Raw genomic sequence first — 21,313 nt, 5'->3', positions numbered from 1 at the left:
AATACTGCAAAAGAAAGCTAAATCCAAAAGATGGAAAAAGGAACACAGATTGCACGAACTTTGTGGGAATGTGAGAAAAGAAAGTCTTTGAGCTGACAGAGAAGCAGCAAGGAACAAGGACGGACAGGCATATACTGGGAATATTAAAGCATTTGTATCCTGCCTTTCCCCTGAAAAATGCTTAAGAAGGTTCATAATTTGCAATTCCCCCCCAAAAAAGTCAGATAGTTTAATAAACCTACCCCCCACAAAGGCACAGGCAATAATCATTCTTCTCACGTATCTCTTACATCTAATATCATAGAATGGGATGCCTGTAACAGAGTTTAAACTGTGCAGGAAATATCCTGCCTACCAATTGAAATAGGAAGACATGAAAAAAGGAAGAGTCACAAGAAATCCCAATATATTTGAGTATAATTAAAGTATAGTGTTGTTCATTTGCTGTTTTTATTCTCTTCCCTATGATATTTTACTTATCTGTGGCATTTTATATGTGCCTGTTTTGTTCATTTCCAACTTTATTTCCTTTTTTTTAAAAAAAATATTTTTATTAATTTTCCAATTAAAACCAATTATATCACATTCAATATTTCAAATTATACACATATATATATCAATCAAACCGAATGTTATGCCAAATCATCTAAAGAATTTTTTATTTGGGTTCCCATGCTTCAAGAAATTGGGAATTCCTCGCAACTGTCCACTGCCGTCTTTTTTCTAAAGTTCAAATCGTCCTCCAAGTTCATAATAATCCAGATCTTCCCCTTACAGTCACATAGATGTTTTCCACTTTCATCCGATTGTTTCCCAGCCGCTGAGATAAATATCAAACAAAGTTTCACAGATGTTCTTTCTCCTGTGTGAGTTAATCAGTCCAGCCTCCCCATAAATCTTCTTAATGGAGCTCCTTGTTGCGTCGAAGCAGCCCGAAGCAGCGCCATCTCAAAAAGCTCAAATCACTTTCGCTTCTCTCATAGCCATGAAGATTCACGATCATTATAGAATTTACAGCTTTTTCAGGCAGGAGACCCAAACATCAAACCATAAACTCTTGGTAAATTAATGGATCTCCTTGCCCTATAGCTGAACTTAGCTTCAGGTCGCTGCTCCAATTTAAAGTGCGTCACAACTCATAAATCCTCCGAGCGCGTCCAGAACTCCTTCCGCCCGACTAGGGGGAGGCTTTTCTCATCGGCAACTCCACATCTTTAAAAAAATATGCTCAGTAACAACAGTTATAAAGTTCAACTCACACAGTCTTTTGCTTCTCTTTCACTCCAAACAAGCCAGGACATCGCGTCCGGGAGTCCTGGCCCTCGTAAGTGCTCAGCCCAAGCTCCCCCCACTCCAAAAACAGTCGGAGTGGGTCTGGGGGCATCGCGGGCCAGCGGCCCCTCTCCGTAACCCCCGGAGAGGGTAGGGGGTTGCCATTTACTCCCCTAGCAACCGCCAAATTCCTTACAAAGGTCAGAGAGATGGAAAACAGGTCCGCCATTCCTGCAGGCGGAAACCGGAACCCATTTCCAACTTTATTTCCAACCCAGCCTTTTAATAATGGCTTCATGTATTTCCTTTCTCTCCCTCCCCTCAACAAGTCGGTGTTTTAGATATTGTAAAGATCATGAAAAAGTTAAAAAATATAAATTTATACAAAAAAAATTATACAAATTGCATTTGAAAAACATGGTCTCAAACATACTAGTCATCTTTTCACCCAATTTGTTTTGTTGCAATAAATATCAGAAACGAAAAGATACGCAATTCCAATATGGTGGTGGTGGCTGCTTAAAAAGAAAAAAAATGTTGTTTGGCTACTTTATCTTTCCTGTCTATTCCTTCAACCTCATCCTAGAGTATCTTATAAAACAGGTAGGTTGTAAGCCTATGGCTGGACTTTCACAAAAAAAGCTTCTCCCTAACTATGTTCTTCCTTGGTGATCACTTGTAGTCAAGTAAGATACATAAATTATAAAAGATATGCCAGGTTAAAACCTAGTCCAAATTTTTGAGGTTCCGGTTTCCGCCGGCAGGAATGGCGGACCTGTTTTCCATCCCTCTGACCTTCGTAAGGAATTTGGCGGTTGCTAGGGGAGTAAATGGCAACCCCCTACCCTCTCCGGGGGTTACGGAGAGGGGCCGCTGGCCCGCGATGCCCCCAGACCCACTCCGACTGTTTATGGAGTGGGGGGAGCTTGGGCTGAAAAGCACTTACGAGGGCCAGGACTCCCGGACGCTAATCTGCATGGCGGGGATTTCCATGGTTAAAGAAGATAATTAGGCTTAAATCTATGGACATACTTCAGAAGGAGGGGAAGAAGCGCTGTTTACTGCTGAGAAATTTATGCTGCTGAGGGAGAGGAGTCAAAGGCTGTATTTCATCTGGAAGAAGGATTGATGGGGACGGAGCGATAAGGGAAGTGAGTTTTTTTTTTTTTTTCTTCATATGAGTTACTTCGTACCTTCCCAGACGCGATGTCCTGGCTTGTTTGGAGTGAAAGAGAAGCAAAAGACTGTGTGAGTTGAACTTTATAAACTGTTGTTACTGAGCATATTTTTTAAAGATGTGGAGTTGCCGATGAGAAAAGCCCCCCCCCCTAGTCGGACGGAAGGAGTCCTTGACGCGTTCGGAGGATTTATGACGCATTTTGAATTGGAGCAGCGACCTGAAGCTAAGTTCAGCTATAGGGCAAGGAGATCCATTAATTTACCAAGAGTTTATGGTTTGATGTTTGAGTCTTCTGCCTGGAAAAGCTGTAAATTTTATAAAGATCGTTAATCTACATGGCTATGAGAGAAAACGAAAGTGATTTGAGCTTTTTAAGATGGCGCTGCTTCGACGCAACAGGGAGCTCCAGACTAAGAAGATTTATGGGGAGGCTTGACTGATTAACCCACACAGGAGAAAGAACATCTGTGAAACCTTGTTTGATATTTATCTCAGCAGCTGGGAAACAATCGGTTGAAAGTGGAAAACATCTATGTGACTGTAAGGGGAAGATCTGGATTATTATGAACTTGGAGAGACGATTTGAACTTTAGAAAAAAGACGGCAGTGGACGGTTGCGAGGAATCCCCAATTTCTTGAAGCATGGGAACCCAAAAAAAAAATTCTCTAGATGATTTGGCATAACATTCGGTTTGATTGGTATATATATGTGTATAATTTGAAATAATGAATGTGATATAATTGGTTTTAATTGGAAAATTAATAAAAATATATTTTTTTAAAAAAAAAAAAACCTAGTCCAAATTTTTATGATACAGATAAACAATTAGATTTCAGAAAGACAAGGTAAAATACCTATTCACCCCATCTGAAATCAAGGCACTAATTATGTTACTTTAAACAATGCATGCTTATAGTCAAATTAGACTAGTGCAGAGTTTCCACCAGTTTCCACCAGAGTTTATTTTTGCCACCTACAACGATTGTCCCTCTCACAACAACAAAAAGATTAAAACTTTAGAGTAAGTTGATGATGTTTGTTTCCTCGGTTCTGCTTTGTGTTCAGAGTCTAATGGATTCTCATACTGGGAGTAAGGGAAGAGTTTCTTCCCTGGCCAGATGACTACTAAACCCTCCCACCCCAATTCTGCTCTAATGTGCAATTAGGTTCAACTGACTGAGTCACTCAAAGCCATCTTCTGTAGACACCTATGGAGTGATGTAAAGTTCTGCTCTATTTACAGTACATTGTGTAGGGAGTTGATAGCTGGAGAGCCTTGGCTTGAGGTTGACAATTTGGACTTATGGCTATTTGTACTCTTCTGGTGCTATGAACATCAACATCCATACTACAAAAAACAGCACTACTTCATTTACCACTCAATAGTGTTGTTTCTGCCACAATCCTCTCAGAAGGCTGGTGGCTCCAAATCAGAGCAGAAAACTTTTCTCTTACTATTAAAAAATATATGACTAAATTAGCCAATAAAATATATACACAAAATCTGGCTCAAGTAAAAATCTGACATTATGCAACAAGTAACCAAATTAACAGCTGTTAAGAATCTGGACTTTTAAGACAGACTTCAGCTACTAACACTGACAATTTGTTTAGTTAAAATGCAATTAATATACCATTTTGAAGGAGAAAAAAAAACTTACATTGGCACATAGAAGTGGCTGAGGCGAGGATTTAAAGCCGCAGCTATGCCAGTGTCGGAGCTGAAGAACAGATATTAAAAGATATAAAATTAAAGTCAAGTATCATTTTCTCCTTTTTAACCTGCAACTTATCTGAGTACTGTGGGCCTAACTCCCTCCCCCACCCCACCCCGCCCCCAGATGGATCTATGCCCAGTATTTTATACAGTGGACCAATCTAGGCCCCAGTGTGCATTCAGGAACTACTACTGAATATACAAGACAGAAACACATTTCTATAGAAAAAGAGTACATAAATTTAAAAAATCAGATGCACAGAGTGATTGAAAACTAGTGTAAAGGCTATGAAACTGAGTAGGATATTTAAAAAAAACACCTAGCTTTAGTGTAAAGGGTCCCGAATCGGGGATTAGCAAAAGGTAGATTGGAATAAACTGGTAGATCTGTGGGTGAGGTAGAATTTTGTCCTCCTTATTCTACTGTTTGTATTAAAATTTGTTGTTATGTCACTTTGAGACTTTTGTTTGCATACAATGACAAACAAATGCAATAATAATACATTTCTCAAGAGATAAAAAAGAAGACTTTTAAATAACAAAATTCTCTACAATGACTTGGTTAGCACTAATGGATTACTATATTTCAGCCTCAATGTTCTTCACTAGTAAAATACAAGTATAAATTGGTTGCCTATCGTCAGGTTTTTGTGCAAATTCTATTGCTCAGTTTTAAAATCTTTTGTTAGTATCCCCAATCTGTAATTACTCAGATGTAGATTTGCATGTGTAGTCTACTGAAGGTTCAATAAGATAATTGGCATTACCCTACAATTTTGCAATTGATTTCAAATGATTTCATGGTTTTAGTAAAAACATAAGAGACTCTATACCGTATTAAGCAAACTACAGTCATACCTCGACATCTGAAGGTTTTGACTTCCGAAGTCAACAACCCCGGAAGTCTTTTCGGCGCACACACCACATGCACAGAAGTGGCACTTTGTCATCCGAAAACCTCGACTTACGGATCGTCTTCGTAAGTCGAGGTACCACTGTAGTTTATCCACTTCAGCCCCCAATTTGCAACATAGGGAAAATACCTTACTACAATACTTCTATTGTAAGGAATACAATGTAAATGAAATTTGGAGACTCTAAATGCTAAATAAATGTTATGCATTATAACAGCACAATCACCAGCTGCTTGACAGTCTGTCCAAATATACTGTCTTGAACTGTTTCTGAAACTCTGGAGAGCATAGTTGCAGAATAAAAATGGGGGGGGGGACCTTGATAAACTGCAAGATACTAAAAACAGATAAGCTGACTTTCCCCATCATTCTCATAATATTTCTGGAAACTTTAAAATGGTATATTGTAACTCTTGCAATTTTCTGTATGACCTTATCAATTTTCTGTATGACCTTATCAATTTACTACTTTTTTGTGCTAACATAATCTATATGCCAAAACATAATATTTAGAGTGCTAAAATTGTATTTTGATCATTCTTACTCAGCTTTCAAAATGTCACAATAAATTATCTCATTTGCCAATGTTTTGGGTAAACCTTTTAGGAAGCATTTTCTAATCAATTAGCTCTGAACAACAGCATACACATTTTTTTAATAAAAGTTATATTTGTGAAGCCAGCTATTTCAGGAAGTAACTTCTATTCAACTGCCAGACAATATATGGAAAACTTGACCCTGGTAATTTGGGAGTAGCAACTCAAACAGACTCATTTCTAATACGATACACATTCCTTGAAAATATACTTAATTCGTGTTCCAGTCAGACATCAGCTGCTACAGTTTATTTGCGCTCTGTAACCTTTGCATCTGTTTGAGCTATAATTGCACAAGACCCTGAACAGCAGGACATTTTGTATCTGTCACACAAAACGGGCTGATATAGGCATGCAGAAATAGCAAGGGGTTGTAATGTTCTGCCTCCATGATACGACTTCAGACTGCACCAGTGAAATCATGCATTTGAATGCACCCTACTTGCCTAGTTTTGTCACAACTGTGGATTTAGGATTGCCTCTTCCAAAATTAATCTGGTTCTGAATGCATATGAAGAGGAACAGTGGTGCAATTTGAGATTTCAGGATTGTCAAATCTTCTGTTCCACCTCAGACTCAATGCAATAATTTATCTTCAGCATCAAGCATGGGCTTTTCAGAGCTTGGTGAGTTCATCCGAGTTGCCCTAATCACAACCTGCACTAGTTACAGGTAGGTAGCCGTGTTGGTCTGAGTCGAAGCAAAATAAAAAAATTCCTTCAGTAGCACCTTAAAGACCAACTAAGTTTATATTTTGGTATGAGCTTTCGTGTGCATGCACACTTCTTCAGATACCAGATAACCTGCACTAGTTCCAGACACAAGAAGTGTGCATGCACAGTTCTTCAGATACCAGATAACCTGCACTAGTTCCAGACACAAGAAGTGTGCATGCACACTTCTTCAGATACCAGATAACCTGCACTAGTTCCAGACACAAGCAGGGCATAGGAAATTGCAGGGTGAACGATGAGCATCATAGCCTTTATAGGACAGAGATGGGAAAGAAAAGGACTCAAAGATAACAGCCCAAGTTTTAAACCAGGGTGGAGCAAGAATAGTTAGGCATGGTTGTGTCACTTTACTCAGAAACCTTGGGACAATGGCTACATCTGTCACACATTTGTAGGTGTCAAATACTGGATAAACAGATGAGATAACACCTACAGAAGAGCCGACAGAGTAGGAACAACTCTCCAGAAAAGTATTTATATTGTTAAGATTTTGGACTGTGAAAATGAGGTTTGAAGCATGTACCACATAATTTCTCAGATAATAACTGCCAATTTTCAGGCAATCAATTTCTTAAAAGATAGACAGACAGACACACGCAAACAGAGAGAAGTTTGTAAACAGAAATAAAGCTATGGTTGGTTAAATCTGAAATATATACAAGTTCTCAAATACTGTCAAAAATTGGTCCATGATAGCCTGTTCCTTTGATCTTATTCAAGGCAGTTTAACTGTTCTACAGAGCGAAAAATTAAGGAGTGGTTCATAACACAGTTAAGATACCAAAACAGTATTTTTAAAGCCCACCAAAAGGGAATACTTGGTTTTACAGACCCCTGTAGAATGTTTCATGCTCCTTTCTTACTTTGCAGCAATGTGAGAAGATCTGACATATGTATTCTTGAGTATATCGAGACCTACTGAGCAGTGCCATGAGGTGGGGAATAACTGTAGCATCCTAAAAGAGTCAGGAGAGAAAGCTGAGCATTACCATCTAAAATTTTCAACACCAGCAAGCAGTTATTGTGTATACACACTACATGCACTGGGCCAGGCATCCCCAAACTGCGGCCCTCCAGATGTTTTGGCCTATAACTCCCATGATCCCTAGCTAACAGGACCAGTGGTCAGGGATGATGGGAATTTTAGTCCAAAACATCTGGAGGGCCGAAGTTTGGGGGTGCCTGCACTGGGCTATTCCCTTTTTCTATTGAGATTCACAAGGAAACAAACAGCTTGGAGCCTTATAATGATGAAGTTTTTAATATATTCATAACTGACCATCTCTAACCAGTGATTTTTGAAATCTATACAGCTGTGACATTGTTCAGAATAAATCTAGAGATAACAGAAAATACAGTAACAGTCTCAGAATACTGACATTTCAGCTCTGCCACAGGAGGAGCTCTAGTAGATCTACGTCGCAGGGCTCCTTTCTGGTGGTTAACTTCTCACAGACTTCAACACACGGGTTGGAGTCGGATATAGTCTGTTAGGTTCCAACGCCTAAGCCAATTCCGCTCTACACGCATATTTAATAAAGTTGTGGCCTTAACCACCCAATTAATTAAATCTTAAACCTTGTGTCATGAGTCTTTATTCTGGGGAAGGAGGGCATATAGCCACACAAAGCCACTTCCGCGCTTGCGTCGGAGGTGGGGTTGTGGGCTGCCCGACTGTACCATCGCGTAGGGGCTGCCAGTTCAGCCCCTGCGCGATGGTGCGCTCCCGCCTGCGTCACACCCCGACCGGCCAATGAGGCTGGGCGGGGCGGGGCCACACCGTTTAAAGGCCTCCGCAGGCGGGAAAGCCTCCTCTTTCTCCGCTGTTCGCCGAGCGAACAATTCACCCGCCCGCCCACCCCTTAATAAGAGGCAAGGGGACGCTGCTATGGACGTCAGTTGGTTGCCCTGGCTGGCCAGGGGGCTGGGTAGGATTTTTCCCATACTGGGTTAGCCATGATGGGTTTTTCGCCTACCTCGTAGCATGTCGTCACAACTTAGGTTAGGCGGTTAGGCGTTGGAAATTTGCATAACAATCAGTTGGAGGAGGGGCAAGTACGTCATCAGCTGCCCTATCTTGGAGAGGTAATTCCGTTAAAGGATTCCGGGGGCGAGGCTTGGTCCTGAGCCTGGAGTTGCCTGGGCCGTAAGGCACGCCCCATCGGTGGCCACAGGAGGAGCTCTAGTAGATCTACGTCGCAGGGCTCCTTTCTGGTGGTTAACTTCTCACAGACTTCAACACACGGGTTGGAGTCGGATATAGTCTGTTAGGTTCCAACGCCTAAGCCAATTCCGCTCTACACGCATATTTAATAAAGTTGTGGCCTTAACCACCCAATTAATTAAATCTTAAACCTTGTGTCATGAGTCTTTATTCTGGGGAAGGAGGGCATATAGCCACACAACAGAAAATACAGTAACAGTCTCAGAATACTGACATTTCAGCTCTGCTTATAACAGGCTTATAGCCTTCAGCATGGCTCAGAAATGTCTGGAAACAGAATCTGTGAAGGTAGGGTGGCTGCCAAAATTTTTGGACCCATGGGCACCACCAACTCTGGTTCCTTCTCTCTCCCAGTCACTTTCCCTCCTCAGATCAACAGAAAAAGGAAGCACACACACTGCTTCCCCCAAAGTCTCATTCAGTAGAATTAAAACGAATCATTTTAAATTTGCATGATTTTACAGAGTCCCTCCCAAAACACCACAAAATTGAAGCTTACAATGAAATTCATCGATTCAGTGCTTGCTAGCATCACAACAGTGATCCAGATTTAGTTTTGCAAATGAATATAATGACACCACCAACATATAAAAGAAAAATCTGCGAACACTAAGGTGACCTATCCTTCATAGCTAGTTTTTAGGAAATCCTCTGCAAAAATCATGTGAATCCATAATACCACCTTAAATATTTCTCAGGAGGACTATCTCCCTGTTAAAGAAATTTGAGTTGAGTATGTTTGAGTTTATTTCTTTATTTTATTTATTAACTTTGTATACTACCCTTCATCTGAAGATTGCATAAAAATACAATACGGGAACACAAAATACGCAACAAAAACAAACCAATAAGCCCCCTCCCTCAAATATATTTTAAATGACATAGAATGTTAATCGGTCAAGGGTCTAGTCTAGTTAAAAAGAAACATTTTTGCCTGGCACCTAAAGATAAGTAATGAAGGCACTAGGTGAGCCTCCCTGGGGAGAGCATTCCGCAGATAGGAAGCCACTGCAGAAAAGTCCTATTCTCAAGATGTCACCCTCTGGATCTCTCATGGAGGAGGCAGAAGGGCCTCAGATGATGATCACAGAGTCTAAGCTGGTTCATATGGAGGAAAGATGGTCCTTGAGGTATTGGAGTCCTGAGCCGTTAAGGATTCCTAGGTCAAAACCAGCACTTTAGTTTGGGCCTGGAAACGAATTGGCAGCTAGTGCAGACGAGTCAGGATCGGTGTTATATGTTCATATTGTTTTGCCCCGTGAGCAACTTCCATCTAAATTTGTATAAAAGTAAAATCAATGGGAGATACCCAATATCGCATGAGCAGACCTCTACTCACACAGAAGGATTTCCCTTGCTCTCTTCATCTCTGCAGCCCTCCATGCCCCTTCCAAATCTCCTCCAGAGGATTCCCCAGAGAAATGCTCTGCTCCTCCATCACATGCCTCTGCCTGGCAAGCTCTCCAGCATCCAACCCCAGAAATAGGCCCAGATCTTAGAATAATGAATATTTATTCACTTCTGGATGCTCACTTAGCACCATAACAAGCAGATCTGCTAACAGTAGCAACTCAGAAAAAGCAGACACACAGGAGGCTCCAGGGAAAAGTGATCTGGGACAACCCTAGCTCTTCCTTTCAGAAATGGAGTTTCTCAGATTTCTAATAAGACTCTACAAGCTGCACGTTGTCCCCTGTTTAGTAGTTTTCCTTTGAAAATGAACATAGGAACCTTTAATCCTATAAATCAGAGTTTATTTTCTCAGATATCAGTATTACACTGGGTTAATGTTAACCAATTTTCCCACTGCAATTGAAACAAGTTTCTTACTAGTTCACATAAAGAAATAATTTGTGAATACATAATCCAGTAAGAAATATCTCTCAAAACTTAACACTGAATAAAATTGCCAACAGTTTGAGTTAAAATCATTCAAACTCATTTTACAACACAGATAACATTGCAGTGCAACGTTTGTTTTTGCTTTTCTTCTTGGTGTTTATACTATAGTGTTCACAAGCCTCTCATATGGGCGAATAAGAGAAGGTCTCACAAGTTTCTGCTGCAACAGATGGCAGTAGTGACAGGCACTTGCTGCAATACAGTTCACTTTTTGAATTGTGTTATATATTAGGATGGCAGATATAGGTCCTTAAGGGTAAATATAGCAAATACTCCACAAAGTGGCAGAACTTTAGAAATTATTTTCTAGCTTCCAGTTCCCTTGAAGCCAGTTCTCCATCACCATCGTTCAAAATTCTTTCAGCAACACACTCTCTCACACAAAAGTATGTTCTAAATGAGCTACAATGTGTGATCAGCTATTGCAGAAAACATACCTGTTGCATATAACTTACCGTGTACAATAGTTCTTCAGGAGTTACAGGGCTGGTAAAAATGGTGCGAAGACATCTGAGGCAAGCTTCAATAAATTTAAGATCTGGCGACAGTAACCCTGTGAATACAAGTTAAGAAACTTTTTCCAGTTCTCACATGCTGTGCAAACAAGAGGATAACAATAATGAAAATGAAGGTACCTTGTAGTAAGGCTGGTATGATATGGCAGTCCAGAAGAGATTTAACATTGTTTTCTGTACCCATTGCAAGGCTTCCTAGCACCACTGCACATTCAGTTTTCAGCTCAGTGCTGGAGGTTTCTTGCTGAAGCAAGTATAGCAACCTATACACGGAAACACAAAAGAAAAGTCTGACTTAGCAAAGCATAATTCAAAGAAAGAACTATTCTATGTTAAAAGTAAGCAGGTACTATGGAAAGGGGAAACACTGCTCTACTCTGTGTTAGCCCAAGCCATGAGTTACGGTAAGTGTTATACACATAAAGGACACAATCCTACTCTGGAGACTGTCCAGTCTACATAAGATGGACTAATGGGGATGAAGAAGAAGAAGAAGAAGAAGAAGAAGAAGAAGAAGAAGAAGAAGAAGAAGAAGAAGAAGAAGAGTAGTTTGGATTTGATATCCCGCTTTATCACTACCCGAAGGAGTCTCAAAGCGGCTAACAATCTCCTTTCCCCTCCTCCCCCACAACAGACACCCTGTGAGGTGGTGGGGCTGAGAGACTTCAGAGAAGCGGAGACGCGAACCCAGTTCCCCAGATTACAAGTCTACTGCTCTTAACCACTACACCACACTGGAGACAATATCAGATACCAACACTAAGGAATAGGGATGTGAGAACCAAAAGAAAATGGAAGACTGGTAAAAGCAGGGTAATATCTAAGGAATCAGAGTAGCCCTCATTTGTAATTATATTGTTCTATAAGAAAGCATTAAGCAAAATAAGTTTGAAACCTTAGAACAAACCTAGAGTACATTGGCAAAAAACAAATTCTAGTATTGGGAACCTTTTGCCTTCCTAGCCTCCTCCTTGCTATCACAACTAAACGGGACCACCAGATGCCCATTTATAAAAAGGGATATGCTGTAACACAACCCTAAAGAAAGAGTTGGAAGATTTTTCTCCTCCCACTTCTGCTAAGGCATATGCAGCTTGGTAGACAACAACAAATCTTAGCCCTGCCCAATATGACAACATGCAACGCTGGTGGAGCTATCACATAACCCAGAGTTCCAGTCGATGCTGCTGTTCTGCTCACAAAGCAGACTTCTACTCGCGGAACAGAACTTCTCCTTCCTCTCCCCTAAAGCTCCCTACGTACCCTCAAAATTGGCCATGCCCAGCTGCTAATCAGGTGATGTCATAATGACATTTAAATTGGGCCATACCACCAGCCTGATACTGATCTGGACTTTGGAGTCAGAAAAGTTCCCCACCCTGATCTGTGAGATTCTTTCACATACATACAGAAAGTACTCCTTTATTCAAATTCCATTAAGACTTACACTGATACAAATGATCTGTTCACAACAGCTGGAATTCACTTTAACTGTAAGCAATTGATGCTACTGCTTTATTTCATTCTATCATATGAATTCTGTCTTTATTTGGGAAGATGGTATAGTTATTTCATTAGATGTTCTTTTAACTGAAGGACTTTTAAATCTAAATGTATTTTCAGATGTCTAATTATCAGTCACCATGAATAAGGATCAGTGTTACTTCCCTCATCTTTCTGAGATGTAGATCAGTGTTTTGCAATGCAATCTTATCAATGTTCACTCGCGAATCCTACTGAATTTAATGGGTATGACTCTGTGGTAATAAACAACAACAACAACAACAACAACAATAATTTATTTATTTATTTATACCCCGCCCATCTGGCTGGGCTTCCCCTGCCACTCTGGGCGGCTTCCAACAAACATTAAAATACATCAAATATCACAGATTAAAAACTTCCCTAAACAGGGCTGCCTTTAGGTATTTTCTAAATGTCAGGTAGTTGTTTATCTCTCTGATGGGAGGGTTTCCACAGGGCGGGTGCCACTACCGAGAAGGCCCTCTGCCTGTAGCTTTGCTTCTCGCAGTGAGGGAACCGCTAGAAGGCCCTCAGCGCTGGACCTCAGTGTCCGGGCAGAACGATGGGGGTGGAGACGCTCCTTCAGGTATACTGGACCGAGGCCGTCAGGATTAAAGCCTTACTTTATTATGAATGTATCCATTTCAGAGGGTCACACAACAAGTTCACCAGAATGCCCTCTTCCAGAAACAGCTCTGAATGCTGCCTGAGGTGCCTAATTCAGTAGCTATAGTGCCATGTGCACAAGCCTTGTATACAGCCTAACTGAACAAATCAACCAAATTAACATGAAAATATGAAACACTGAATAATATTCATGCCATTTTTAACTCACAAGAACTGAAAGTATCACCGTCAAAGTGGCTGGCTTAGGTTTGCTTGTCTAAAAGCATGTACAGCTAAATGTGTAGTTTGGCTGTCAGTTTCCTGCCACTTCAGACAAAGAGAAGAATGGGGAAGGTGGAGATGGAAGGTGAAAAGCAAAAGCTGTTGCAGGTAGAATGCCACTACAAGACACCTAACACCATACCAATTATTCAAGTTTCTTAGTCCTGTGCCACCTCACTACTCCCGAAATTCACCTTTATGACTTTCCCCCTTTAAGGAGGAAGGAAGCCAGAACTGAGAGAAGCTTCAAAACCTTTAAGACTTAATCAGCCCCCTTTTTGCCCAAAGAACTAGATAGGGATGCAGAACTTTGTTTGGCCTATATTCTTAAGAGAACTAGCCTAATTTGCACTTCCCAGACTAATACATGGACCTGAACACAGTACTTTGGATTTTGCACTTCTCAAAATATTGTGATACAATTCACTGCTCAATATTTACACTAAAATGTGCATTTAGGATCAAATAAGTTTAGAAATACATACATCAAGATAATTCATATTTGCATTTGGATTTAATTTGTGAAAATAAAATACATATTTAAATATGAATTTTCACAGAAACTAATAAAAATGCAGATTAATGCAGAAACAGAAAGGAACAGAAACTGACACAGACCAGAGAGACTGATCCATTCATTGAACTACAACAGACAGTCATGTTTCTCTGCCACCTTCATCTATAACTAATGCTTGAAATACATCATTTATCCTCCTAAAGCCACAGTTTCATCACCCAGAGAATGGTACACTGAGGAATACAAAACATCCCAACAGAAAGTGATGATGAGGCCATAACAAAATCTGACCCATCTGATCAAACACTCAGGGGTTCAAGGGTTTGGAAGCAGTATTCACTAACTCAGTGGGATGCGGGTGGCGCTGTGGGTTAAACCACAGAGCCTGGGGCTTGCCAATCAGAAGGTCGGCGGTTCGAATCCCTGCGATGGGGTGAGCTACCGTTGTTCGGTCCCAGCTCCTGCCCACCTAGCAGTTCGAAAGAACGTCAAAGTGCAAGTAGATAAATAGGTACCGCTCCAGCAGGAAGGTAAACGGTGTCTCTGTGCGCTGCTCTGGTTCGCTAGAAGCGGCTTAGTCATGCTGGCCACATGACCTGGAAGCTGTACGCCAGCTCCCTCAGTCAATAAAGCGAGATGAGCGCTGCAACCCCAGAGTCAGTCACAACTTGACCTAATGGTCAGGGGTCTCTTTACCTTTACCTTTATTCACTAACTCAGATGCACAAGGCACTACACACAGCCTGGCTAGATAAACTGCATAAACTACTCTTAATGTGTGCCAAGAATGTGTGCTACTCTTAATGTGTATCAAGAAGATAACTATCTACAAACATTTGAAAGGCTGTCATATAGATTACTCTAATTTGTTTCCTGCAGCCCAGAGGAACCGAACCAGTGAGTGCACAATTCTAAGAAAACCATTTAGACTAAATATTATGAGTAACAGATGTCTTAACAGCTTGTACAGTGGAATAAACCATTTCAAAAGGATGCAAATTTTTCCTTAGCAGCAGAGATTGAATGTCATCTATCAGGGATGTGGTGGCTATAGATTCCAGATTTGGCAGAAGGATAGACTAGAATAGATAACCATTAAGATTCTCTTAAAACTATAATTCAAAGCCCTTTGACAGTTTCCCCCCTATTTATAAACATAAGAATACAAACATAACATCCTTTAATCACTCAGACTAATAAGTTACTTCAAGAATGGATTTTTTTCTCCCATTCTTGGCCTAGGTTCTAACTCATCTGAGCAGTTCACTACTGTTTAACTCAGGCTTCCACAAACTCGGCCCTCCAGATGTTTTTGGCCTACAACTCCCATGAGCCCTAGCTAGCAGGACCAGTGGTCAGGGATTATGGGAACTGTACTCTTAAAACAGCTGGAGGGCCGAGTTTGAGGAAGCCTGGTTTAACTCAAGATACCAGAGGAACAAAGTTTCTAAAATCATTTCTCTGCAACAATCTGAATTTGCCATTTCCAAGGAAGATTTTTAAAAGAAAGTACACTAATTACTTAGGCTTTTTGCTTTGTCAATGTATTTTATGACGCTTAAATGCAGACCTATTTACATCCCCCGAGAATTTACAGTAGTACTGATAACTGTAGTATATATTGCACCTGATGCGAACATCAATGAGGCATTGGGTCTCCTGTACGATGCTGTTAATAGACAACAATGCAAGTATCCTGAGGCTGCATCTATTGTATGTGGGGATTTCAACCAAGCAGATTTGAAAGTGGTCCTACCTAAATTTTATCAACATATAAAGTGTGCAACCAGGGGCGAAAGGACTCTGGACAGAATGTACACAAATGTCAAGCAAGCCTATAAAGCTGAACCGCTGGCACACCTAGGTCAATCTGATCACGTGTCCCTGCTCCTGACTCCTGTATACATTCCACTAAGGAAACGGATTCCAACAACAAAGAGGAGTATTACAATATGGCCGGCTGAAGCATCTCAACAGCTACAGGACTGTTTTCATGACACAGACTGGGAGGTGTTTAACCAACAGGACATAGAGACTCTTACTGAGGAAGTGCTGGATTACATCAGGTTCTGCACTGACAACGTAACACAGAGGCGCCGGATAAAGATCTATCCAAATAGGAAGCCCTGGATGACAAGGGAGGTACAGGGGCTGCTAAAGGCAAGAAATACTGCTTTTAGAAGTGGAAACAGGATGCTGTACAGCTCAGCCAGAGCAGATTTAAAGAGAGGTATCCGGGTGGCCAAAGAGGCGTACAGACAGCGGCTGGGGGATCACCTACAGAGTAATAACACCAGGCAGGTGTGGCAAGGTGTACAGGAACTAACAGGGCAAAAATCCAAAGATTCCTTGGTGGACGAGGGAGGGGCATCCCTCGCAGAGGAGTTGAATGTCTTTTTTGCCCGCTTTGAAGCAACATCTGCAGCAACACCTGTGGAGTCTAGGCCACCATCACCACCGTCGCCATCATCGGTGCAAAGGAATGTGGTATTCAAAGTGGAGGAAGGAGAGATGAGGAAGGTGCTGAAGGGAATCAACTCAAGGAAGGCTACAGGGCCAGATGGAGTAGCTGGAAGAGTCTTGAGAGACTGCGCAGACCAACTAGCAGGAGTCTTCACTGGGATTTTAAATCGATCCCTAGCCCAGGCTACTGTCCCATCTTGCTTGAAGTCCTCTATTATTGTTCCAGTACCAAAAAAATCCAATCCGGAGAATCCGAATGACTTTCGTCCAGTAGCACTTACACCCATAATTATGAAGTGCTTTGAAAAGCTGGTACGAAATTATGTCATTGCCTGCCTACCAGACAGGGTGGATAAAAATCAATGATTTTAAAAAAAATCAAAAAAATCGGATTTTTTAATTTAAATCGGATTTTTTTGATTTAAATCGATTTTTTTTATTTAAATTGATTTTTTTAAAATAAAATGCTTTTTGAGGAAAATATATTACCATCCAAAGGTTATTCCATCATGAAATAAAGATTAGTTTTTTAATTATGTAGAATAAGGTTGTATATATTTAATTTTTGGGGTAAATAAATTCCATTAATCCATTCACAATGTCATGCTCTTCCAGAGGTTTTTGTAAGATTATTGGGCAGTTTCTCTGCCTACAAGATGATATCACAGATGCTTGGTTTACTTTAGCAGTTCTCAAAACTGAATTTGACTCAACAGAGATCACATGCCTCTTCTTCACAGCAAAAATGTTATAACATGAACAGAGTTGAGAGAAAAGACCTTAATCCTATTGTTCTACAAACCTATGAATACAGAAACAACCCCTTCAGTGCTAAGTTTCAAGAAGTTCAGTGAATAGAACAGAAACAATATTTTTCTGATTGTTTGGAGTGGACAGTATTTAAGTTTTTCATGTGTAGGCTGGGCTGACAGTCTAAATTTCTTAAAATATATATATATTGTTTTTGTTTAGCCAAATTAGTTAACAAACATGGATGTTTGTTTAAGCAAATAACATTTGCTGAAATGTTATTGTTTCAGTTGAATAAATCTATTTAAATTGTTATTATTAAGGTAATGATTATTTTTCTCCTTCCTAAGTACAACAGTAAAGTTGTCCAAATATGAATGATTAACCTATTAAACTGGGGATAAAAAACTAATATGAAAAGTTGTTATTCTAAAAATCTTCATCTACTTGCATATTAAAGTTATACCAGCAAGAATTGGTGGAGTCTCCTTCTTTGGAGGTCTTTAAGCAGAGGCTTGACAGGCATATGTCAAGAATGCTTTGATGGTGTTTCCTGCTTGGCAGGGGGTTGGACTGGATGGCCCTTGTGGTCTCTTCCAACTCTATGATTCTATGATTCTAACTGCACAGTCTTTCACCAAAACCCACCCTGCACCCCAAGAGTAAGGAACAGTAGTTGAAAAGAAGACTGTCCTAGGTGGTAAAGGGAATAAAATTCAGTATTACAGCAATTCCAGGCCATCATTTCTGCAGGTAGTCAAACTCAATGCTTATTCCAGAAACAAGAGTTGAAAAGATTACCTGTGATTATCTTTTTTTTTAAAGTAAACTTTAGTATCTGCAGCAGGTCCAAACAACTCCAAACACTGAGAATGAACAAGCCTAACAGGATAAGCTTAATGGAGGAAGTCACTCAGTTTATCACTATGATCAGTTTCTCACACCTAGCATATCAAGTAGAGTCTTGCACAAACTACATAATAGCTTTATAGATTTTGGTCATCATAATCAACTATTTTGAAATCATTAGAATCAATTTTATTATCATTTTTAGGTATCTCCCATAATATTATTTTCTTTGTGAGGAATCTAAAGGCACTCTGATCCTCAGAACATTTTCACTAAGAGTATGTCACTTAAAATAGAATAATCTGCTTGAAGCTAAGCTGGTCTGGGCAGCACCAAGATCACCTGGGAATCACATGCACGCCACTTGGGTTTCACAATGGAATATAAGTGGGATAGAAGTGTAAGAAAGTTAAAAAATAAAGAGTATTTGAAGACAGAAGTCCAATGTTACATATGCACTGCAGGATTCCATTCACCTGCTAATCAATTTGAAGTATTAGGCAATCATACATTGACAATACTGACAAATTGCCCTAGAGCAGCGGTGGCCAACTTCCAAGAGACTGCGATCTACTCACAGAATTAAAAACTGACAGTGATCTACCCTCTTTTTTTAGGGGTTCGGGTCAAAGTTGTTGAGCTTTTTTAGGGAGGGGAACAGCCACATTTTATTGGGGTTCAGGTCACAAATGTTGAGGTTTTTAGAGAGGGGGTTCGGGGGGGCTGAAGTTGCTTTGCTTATTTTAGGGGGGAGGACGCCACATTTTTAAAGTATTTGGGGGAGAAAGAGCAACTCACAAAATGATCTCGGGGGGGGGGGGGGGAACAGCCTCGGTTTGTAGACTCCGTCTTCCGGGCCGGGTCGGAAGGGGGCCTGCAATCAACAAAAACATCGCAGGGATCTACCAGTAGATGGACATCCCTGTCCTAGAGCAACCTTGCTTATTCTTCCATGTCCTCACAGCTAAGATGCAGGAAGAAGCAGGAAAATAGTGCTGGTTGTTTCCATCTTTATTAGTTTATTGAGGGAGAAAGGAAGGTCCTGAGAAGGTTAAGACTCCAATCACTGGGAGGATACCCATTTAGTTATGCTCTCCTCATACTTCCACCAAATTAGCTACCTATACATTATTCACAACGTCAGAGGGAGAGGGGGGAATGAAGAGGGGCAGATAAAGAAGTGGTGGTAAAGATGGGGGGGAAGCCCTTTGGTTTTAACCTCTCTTTAAAATGAAGGTCAACTACATGTATTGTAAGCCAGTGTGTAAATGTACACAGATGCAAGCACCATTTGCTTATGAATCCTGTTCCCTTACATACCATTCCTCTTTCTCCTACATTACTATACAGTGGAACCTCGGTTTATGAACACCTCGGTTTACGAATTTTCGGTTTATGAACACTGCGGACCCATCTGGAATGGATTAATTCACTTTCCATTACTTTCAATGGGAAAGTTCGCTTCAGTTTATGAACAGACTTCCGGAACCAATTGTGTTCATAAACCAAGGTACCACTGTACTACAATTAGGCCTGGCTTTTTAACCAAGCATGGATGATCATCTCCTATAATTTGCTTCCACTTCTGCTGACAAGTGTCATTTGTGTTTACAAATTACATGACACAAATGAACACACCTACATAATTTATTTTTGCATGAAATTTTCTGCTAGTAATGAACTTTGAGCATTTGCTTCAGCATAGCTTCTAGATGCTATCCTATGGTATTACAACTGATAACTGCGGCTCAGGTGTTTCACAGAACTGTAGAGTTGGACAGGATCCCATGGGTCATCTAGTCCAACTTCTTGCAAAATATACAAAGGTGCATTCTGTGTATTCTGCACAAAAAAGCAAACACACTTTCTGGCCTAACTTGTCAGGAGATCATGAGATATTCTTAAAAGGTTGCTGCATAGGCCTCATGAATATTACCACCATAACCATCTTTCCTTTCTGGTTAATAGTGAGAAGATGCTATTTAACATCTACATGTAGCCACAGTGGGCTATCATCAGGGGTTTTGAAGGGAACCGTTACCAACCAACACCCAACTCTTGCTTTCATTGTTCTATCTGAATCAGAAGAGGCGCTGAGGTGCCAGACAGGTGTTTGAAGGCAGTGATGGGTGAGAAATGGACTGACAAACTGAAACTAAGGTGGATGCAGTTGTATGCCCCTGGAAGTAACAGATTCATAGCTTAGGGGTACTCCTGGATCCAATACTGTCCCTTGAGGCTTAGGTGACCTCAGTGGCTAGGAGTGCCTGTTTCTAGCTATGGCTGGTTCAACAGTGACAGAAGAATCTCTAGAAGTTCTAGACTGGGATTAAAACTACATTTTAATATAGCTCACTGCAGACTAACACTTCCAGATCTCTTAATTATGGATAAGAGACAGGATGCGTACCTGAAGCTCACATTCTACTCTTCCTCAGCATTGCATGATTCTTTTCTCTTCTTAGTGCTAAATCTGCACCATGCAATATTAAACATAGTTTGAAACCAAGATTAGAAGTAGGTATGGTTAATATTGTACAGATGCAATGTTAATCATAGCAAGCAATGAGTGGGCAGGATGAGGAATCCACCAATCCAAGAGGGAAGAGCACACCTGTCAATCACTGAAAATTCAAGTCATAGCCTACCAAATATTTAGAGACACCATTAGTTTGTCAAAAAGCTTAAGTGAAATCTGATCAAACAGATGCCATGATTTCCAAAAACAGCCTCCTTCCAGTCTGCTCCAAGTATACCTCAATGGTTATGAAAGAATGACAAGTTATGATTATGAAGAAACTGACTGATCAAACCAGCATAACTCAGGGTCAAAAGTAAAACACTTGGGCACTATCAACCTCTTTACTTCCATCTGTTGTTACGGTGGAGCCCCAATTCACTGCTCCAGAAATATTGGACTATACTTGCACTGAGCACTTTCAAAACAGATTTTCCAGAAGACTCATGATGTACAATTTCTTTAATTACTTTTATATTCCGGTAAGCCAATAAATCATTAACAGTGATAATACATCAATATACATTTGCCAATGGATTCACAGCTGAGTTAAGCCAAATAACACTGCCTTTCTATGAATTGGTTTGTTTTCAGTGACTAAGAATTCATAAGAAATAGCCACTGACAGTCTGATAAAAGTTATCAGACACACAAATTTCCTTCCAGACAAACAGCCACCAGTACCTTCTGTCCAAGTTATTAAAACAGGGGTACACATAAATGAGTGGGGTACTGCATTTGTTTTGGTA

General features: G+C 40.5%; 1 protein-coding gene across 4 annotated transcripts in view; it reads right to left on the bottom strand.

Moving 5' to 3' along the window:
* The window catches only part of ARMC8 (armadillo repeat containing 8), a 58,337-nt gene that overhangs the window by 21,592 nt on the left and 15,432 nt on the right, over positions 1–21,313 (bottom strand). For 3 of the 4 annotated variants that reach the window (XM_035132693.2, XM_035132690.2, XM_060274622.1), the window contains 4 exons: positions 11,176–11,318; positions 10,996–11,093; positions 7,278–7,370; positions 4,115–4,174 (listed from right to left, as the gene is read on the bottom strand). In XM_035132693.2, coding sequence (XP_034988584.1) covers positions 4,115–4,174; positions 7,278–7,370; positions 10,996–11,093; positions 11,176–11,318 — 394 coding nt within the window. The remainder of the gene's footprint in view (positions 1–4,114; positions 4,175–7,277; positions 7,371–10,995; positions 11,094–11,175; positions 11,319–21,313) is intronic. The other variant, XM_035132691.2, reaches the window with a different exon arrangement.

Source organism: Zootoca vivipara, chromosome 5 (assembly GCF_963506605.1).
Source record: "Zootoca vivipara chromosome 5, rZooViv1.1, whole genome shotgun sequence".
NCBI lineage: Eukaryota > Metazoa > Chordata > Lepidosauria > Squamata > Lacertidae > Zootoca > Zootoca vivipara.
This window is presented reverse-complemented; position numbering and strand designations above follow the sequence as displayed.